Below are 7066 nucleotides of genomic sequence, written 5' to 3'. Positions count from 1 at the left end.
TAGACAAAAATTATATCTAGAAAAAAAATAATCTTAAAATATTATATGGATTACGTAAAACAAAAGGTATTGAAATGAAATACATTATTTTTTAAAAGATAAACAAAAAATTTAATTTATTAGGTATCTAATTTTAAAAGCATTAGAAACTAAAAACGAAAATTGGTCAAATATTAGATATTTGAAATATATTTAAGTAATAATTTTATCCTAGGTAAAGTACCAGCTACATTCTTTTTATGTGTCATTTAAGGATTTTATGGAGAAACCGAAAAATACAATGTTTCTTTACTTTAATAAAATATTTATAAAAATTTCTGTTTCATATTTTTAATTTTTATATCACTATGTATATTACTATAAAAAAAATATTAAATAAAAATTAATTTTAGAAATTAGAATAATTAATTATATTTTTATTAACTTAAAAAATATTATTGATATATAAAGTAGTTTATATTATTAATAATTTTTTTTATATATATAAATAAAGTAATTAGATATTTGAGGAAGTTGAAAGTTAGATAGATAAAAAAATCCTTAAAAAGGAAGTGAATAAAGTAAAACTGGAAGTAATAAATATATAATGAATTACATTAATTATTTTAAGGTCAATTGTGTTTATTATTTTAAGATTAACTGTGTGTTATTATATTAAGATTAATTGTTTTTATATATGTTAAGATGTTAATTAATATTTATAATTATAAAACATTAATGTTTACATTTTCAAGGCAATGAAAACTCCTTTAAATAAGAGAAACATAAAACACACCAGACACTCTTCTGGTAAGGATTTAGGACTTGTTGTGATTAGAAAATGGCAACAAGTTTGAAGTACCTAATCTGCGTTCTCTTTCTGAGCTTTGCCATGAAAGGTAGATTCTATTAAGTTATTGAAGCTTTGCCATGAAGCTTTAAGTTTGTGAGTGTGATTGTGTGTGTTGTGCATGAGTTTGATCCATTAATTTTGCAGGGTCTAGTTTCTGTAACTTGAACAACATCAACATTGGAACAACCAGAAGTGGAAGAACAGTAGGTGGAAAACCTGAGTGGAACGTGGTTGTGAAGAACAACTGCAATTGCTCACAGAGTCAAATAAGGTTGTCATGCGAAGGGTTCAAGACTACTGAGAGTGTTAGCCCATCACTTCTCTCCATTCAAGGGAATTCTTGCCTCCTTATCAGTGGCAATGCTTTGTTGGGTTTTCAAAGCATTAGCTTCTCTTATGCTTGGGATCCTCCTTTTCTCCTCCTGCCTCTCACCTCTCATACTTCTTGTTCATCATAAACCTTTCTGCAAACACTCCATGCCTCCATTCATAATAATACTTCTAAGCTATTTTGCTTTCTTCAATGTTTAGAAACATCATTTTCATGTTATATGAGAAGAATACCAACATTGTTCTTAACCCTACTGTCTTCAATCTGCAGTTTTAGCTGTTATAATCTGATGCAGATACAGTCAATAACATTAAATAGTTTATATTGTTAATGACATTTTGTTAAAAAAAATAATAACATCCAACTCTTTTTTACGTTACATTTTGTAATCTATTTTCTTCAGTTATATATTTAGGCTGTGTATGAATTGGGAAGAGAATGTCTCGGGATTTGAGGGAATAAATTTAGTGAGTGATTTAAGAGGAGATTATGAAAAAAATTGAGGTTGATTGGACCAATGTACGTTTATAGTAGAGTTGTGCGGAAAATTTATTAAAGTGTGTGATTCATATGATGATTGTGAGAGAATTAATGTAAATTATAATTTTACATATTTATCCTTGTATTTAAAATTATTTGAACAATGGAAATATGAGGTATTTTTTTTTGTGTGTAGATTTAAGTTAATTGAAATTTTGTAAGAAAAATGATTTTTTGACACGCCATTTATTCTTTGCTCCAAATTACACCTTCTTTAAGTGTTGGATTACTTATGTGATAGGGGTATTTTTGTAAAATAATAGGCATAAGATGGATGTAATTTGGAGCATTGGGTGTTATTGTTCAACATGGAAAGTTGTGATAATAATACTTCTAAGCTATTTTTGTTTCTTTTTTAGAAATATCATTTTCATGTTATATGAGAAGAATGTCAACATTGTTCTTAGCCCTACTGTCTTGAACTATCTGCAGTTTTAGCTATTATAATCTGTTGCAGATTCAGTCAATAACATTAAATAGTTTACCTTAATTTAAATTAGCATTTGATGAGGTTTTTGTTGTTTCAATTATTGTTAATGACATTTTGTTAAAAAAAAATAACATCCAACTCTTTTTTACATTACATTTTATAGTCTATCTTCTTCGATTATATATTTAAGCTTTGTATGAATTTGGGGAGAGAATGTCTCGGAATTCGAATATTTTGGTTGTGTATGAATTTGGTGAGAGAATGTCTAATATTGCAAAGAAAGCACATCAGCCAGGATTCGAACCCAAGTCCTTCCAGTAATCAGGGAAGGGTTAACCACTGGACCAGAGAAGTTCTTTGGTCATATTACCATTTTTATTTTACTTATAATTATTAACATAATTTATACATATTAATATTAATATTATTATAATGAATAGTTTCCAGTGTCTGATTCTTCAAAATTTGATACTGCAAATGTAACCAAAAAATAAATTATGATGATGTATATATGTGATAGGTTAATGTCACTTCACAAACAACTTATTTTTACTTATTGAAATTCATAAAAACAATCTTTAAGAATTGAATAATAATTTCAATTAATGAAGTGCCATTATAAATATTATTATTATAAATATTATTATTAATATTATTATAAATATTATTATTAATATTATTATAAATATTATTATTAATATTATTATAAATATTATTATTAATATTATTATAAATATTATTATAAATATTATTATTAATATTATTATAAATATTATTATTAATATTATTATAAATATTATTATAAATATTATTATTAATATTATTATAAATATTATTATTAATATTATTATAAATATTATTATTAATATTATTATTAATATTATTATTAATATTATTATAATGAATAGTTTCCCGTGTCTGATTCTTCAAAATTTGATACTGCAAATGTAACCAAAAATAAATTATGATGATGTATATATGTGATAGGTTAATGTCACTTCACAAACAACTTATTTTTACTTATTGAAATTCATAAAAACAATCTTTAAGAATTGAATAATAATTTCAATTAATGAAGTGCCTTCTAACTTCAATTAATGAATCAACCTCTAAGACCTAAGTTCAAAGCATATTTAAATATATATACCAGTTTAGGCTAAACTCACTAAAAAAATTAATTATATCTATTTATTAAGAATTGAGAAAATATAAAATATTTTATTGATGTTTTACAATAAACTTTTGACACTTAAAAAAAATTAAAAAACTCTATTATTTTGATGAGATTTTAGAATAAATATTTAGAATTTAATGAAGGTTTTAAAATAAACCTTTGGAAATTAACGAAGGTTAAAAAAATCTTTGTTATTTTATGGAGGTTTTAAAATAAACCTTTGTAAATTAACAAAGGTTAAAAAAAACCTTCGTTATTTTGTGGAGGTTTTAAAATAAACCTTTGGAAATTAACGAAGGTTAAAAAAACCTTCGTTATTTTGCGGAGGTTTTAAAATAAACCTTTGGAAATTAATAAAGGTTAAAAAAACCTCTGTTATTTTACTGAGGTTTTAGAATAAACCTTTGGAATTTAGCCAAGGTTAAAAAACCTCCTTTATTTTGTTGAGGTTTTAGAAAAAACCTCCATTAATTAAATCAATTCCTAAGGTTATATTAACCTCCACTAAATAACCTCTATTAAAACCTTTTTTTCTTGTAGTGAGTGTGTGATTCATTTGATGATTGTGAGAGAATTAATGTAAATTATAATTTTATAGATTTACCCTTGTATTTAAAATTATTTGAACAATGAAAATATGAGATATTTTTTTTTGTGTAGATTTAAGTTAATTGAAATTTTGTAAATTATGTGTGTTATTGTTCAACATGGAAAGTTGTGATAATAATACTTCTAAGCTATTTTTGTTTCTTCAATGTTTTAAAAATGTCATTTTCATGTTATATGAGAAGAATGCCAACATTGTTCTTAGCCCTACTCTCTTCAACTATTTGCAGTTTTAGCCGTTATAATCTGTTGCAGATTCAGTCAATAACATCAAATGTTACCTTAATTTAAATTAGCATTTGATGAGGTTTTTGTTGTTTAAATTATTGTTAATGACATTTTGTTAAAAAAAGTAATAACATCCAACTCTTTCTTAGGTTACATTTTATAGTTTATCTTCTTCAATTATATATTTAGGTTGCGTATGAATTGGGGAGATAATGTCTCGAGATTCGAGGGAATAAATTTAGAGAGTGATTTAAGAGGAAAGTATGACAAAATGAGGTTGTTTGGACTAATGTACGTTTATAGTAGATTTGTGCGGAAGATTTATTGAAGTGTGTGATTCATACGTTTCAAAATGTAAATTATAATTTTACAGATTTACCCTTGTATTTAAAACTATTTGAACAATGAATATATTTGGTATTTTTTTTTTTTTTATAGATTTAAGTTGATTGAAATTTTGTAAATTATATGTGTTATTGTTCAACATGGAAAGTTGTGATAATAATACTTCTAAACTATTTTCCTTTCTTCCATGTTTAGAAATATCATTTTCATATTATATATTATATGAGAAGAATACCAACATTGTTCTTTCCAAAATATTCATTTATTGGGTCATTATTTGCAGTTTTAAACGTTATGATGATTGACTGAGTTTACTACTCATTTCTTTTCCTGAAATTCATAACATTAATTAATACTTTGATTCTTCACCGATCACTATTATATATATATATATATATATATATATATATATATATTTATTAAGAGTTTTAGAAAAATTATCAAAAAACATGTATTTTGAAATTTTTACCTTTATTTGTTTGTTAAAGTTTCACTGCGGATGAATTGAGATCATGGAGTGAAAGGTAAAACAATTGGTATTTAATAAAATTTATCATAATTAAAAATAACATTTTATAACATTAAATCACATATCATCATGTTTTACCTTAATTTAAATTAGCATTTGATGAGGTTTTTATTGTTTAAATTATTGTTAATGACATTTTATTCAAAAAATAGTAATAACATCCAACTCTTTTTTATTATCTTCTTCAATTATTTAGGCTATATTACATTTTATAATATATATTGTTCAATTATCTAGATTTACAGGGAGTGAATTTGGAATGATTTAAGAGAAAAAATGTGAAGAAAAGAAGGTTGTTTGATTAAAGTACGTTAGAATGAATTTTGTGAGGAAAATTTATTTAAGTTTGTGAGTGATGTAATTTGGTTCAATCATTGTAGTTCACAAAACAACAAAGGTATGTAAGGGTAGCTATTGGAATAAATTTCATCATAAAAAAAAAGTATAAAACAACATTTCAATCAACAAATCACAACCATTCAGTCTTTGTCAAATATCATACAACATCAATATAGACTACACATGCACTACAAAAAAAATCATGAAATAGAAACCAATTTTTAGAGACCAAAATAATTAGTTACAATAGGAACTAAAGTAGAGACCATTTTAGAAACTAAAAAAAAAATTGGTTTCTAAATTAGTTTATATTATTGTTAAATAGTTTCTAAATTGGTATCTAATTAGCAACTAAGGTTTTAACTACCAATTAGGTTGCTAATTAGATACCAATTTAGAAACTATTTAACAATAATAGAAAAATTGGTAGTTAAAACCTTAGTTGCTAATTAGATACTAATTTAGAAACTATTTAACAATAATAAAAACTAATTTAGAAACCAAATTTCTTTTTAGTTTCTAAAATGGTCTCTAATTTAGTTACTATTGCAACTAATTATTTTGGTTTCTACAAATTGGTTTCTATTTCATGATTTTCTTGTAGTGATGTATCCATACTATCAAGGATATTCAATCAGCAGAGTATCATGCATTCCAAAAGACTTGTATTAGGTATATTCTATAAGAGACTAACATATGAGAAATACATAAGACTTAACAAACGATCATAAGATTAGGATAAGTTCATTACAACCCAAGTCGTGTATCTACATATGGTTAGAGTATGTAAGAACTCTCCCCTCGGTGTCTCACTACTTGATATCTTAGTCTATGTGACTTAGATCATCAGTGAGGTTAGATGGTTTCTATTACAACATAAGTGTCAATACTTAATACACAAATCAACAATCATTCACACATTATCCCAAATGTATAACCTCAATTTCATATGAATTTCATCATTCTTGAAAACCATTTTCATACATATCATTTAATTTTTTCACAAATCAATTGAATATAGAAACTAATATCCACTTTACATTTATAAAAGCATTCATACATAATCCAATTTATTAAAGAGACAAGAAGAAGAAAAAAGACAAAAAGAAAAAAGTTTTCTTAGCAAAAATATTTTAGTTTGAGTGAAAATTTGGCTGAGAGGGTTGACTTTAGGGATTGTTTACTCCTGAGCAAAAATTTATTCGCTTGAGTCAAAATAAGCCCAAAAACATTGAGTGCATGACTATTTTTCTTGAACGAGAATTTACTTGCTCGAGTGAGAATTGGCTTGCTTGAACCAAAATATAAGAAAATCAATCTCTACAACAACACAACCCATTTTTAAAGTTGTATCCAAATATAATAATCTAACACAAAGATGATAACACACAACAAATTTCATTCATTCAATTACAAAAATCTTATTTCAAACTCAAACTTTAAAAACATATTCAACAAGATACAGTCTCACATAAAACATAAAGAAATATGACCACATCATTCTCTAATCCAAATTATTTATACTAAGGTTCTACCTAAAACATAATTACCTGAAATGGAGATTATCTTCAAAAAATTTCCAAAACCAAAGAGTAAGATTATTCAAAGATCTAAAGACCTAAAAGAAGGTATTTAAACATAACATAATTTCATTATATATGATAAAAACAAGTTGAAATGATCATTTTTTTCAACTAACCACAAGATTGATG

At 24.7% G+C, this 7066-nt stretch overlaps 1 protein-coding gene across 1 annotated transcript; it reads left to right on the top strand.

Annotated features, from left to right (window-relative positions):
• The first annotated feature begins 820 nt into the window (after window positions 1-820).
• On the top strand, window positions 821-1290 carry LOC137838239 (uncharacterized). Its single transcript, XM_068647493.1, has 2 exons — window positions 821-878; window positions 977-1290. Exons 1-2 carry the CDS (start codon window positions 821-823, stop codon window positions 1288-1290), a joined length of 372 nt encoding a protein of 123 aa, XP_068503594.1.
• The last annotated feature ends 5776 nt before the right edge of the window (window positions 1291-7066 follow it).

Source organism: Phaseolus vulgaris, chromosome 4 (genome assembly GCF_000499845.2).
Source record: "Phaseolus vulgaris cultivar G19833 chromosome 4, P. vulgaris v2.0, whole genome shotgun sequence".
NCBI lineage: Eukaryota > Viridiplantae > Streptophyta > Magnoliopsida > Fabales > Fabaceae > Phaseolus > Phaseolus vulgaris.
This window is presented reverse-complemented; position numbering and strand designations above follow the sequence as displayed.

Excerpts from the sequence above, each read along its gene's own strand:
- LOC137838239 (XM_068647493.1), top strand. The coding sequence starts at position 821 with ATGGCAACAAGTTTGAAGTACCTAATCTGCGTTCTCTTTCTGAGCTTT. Across the intron at positions 879-976 it reads TCTGAGCTTTGCCATGAAAG|GGTCTAGTTTCTGTAACTTG; the intron begins GTAGATTCTATT and ends TTAATTTTGCAG.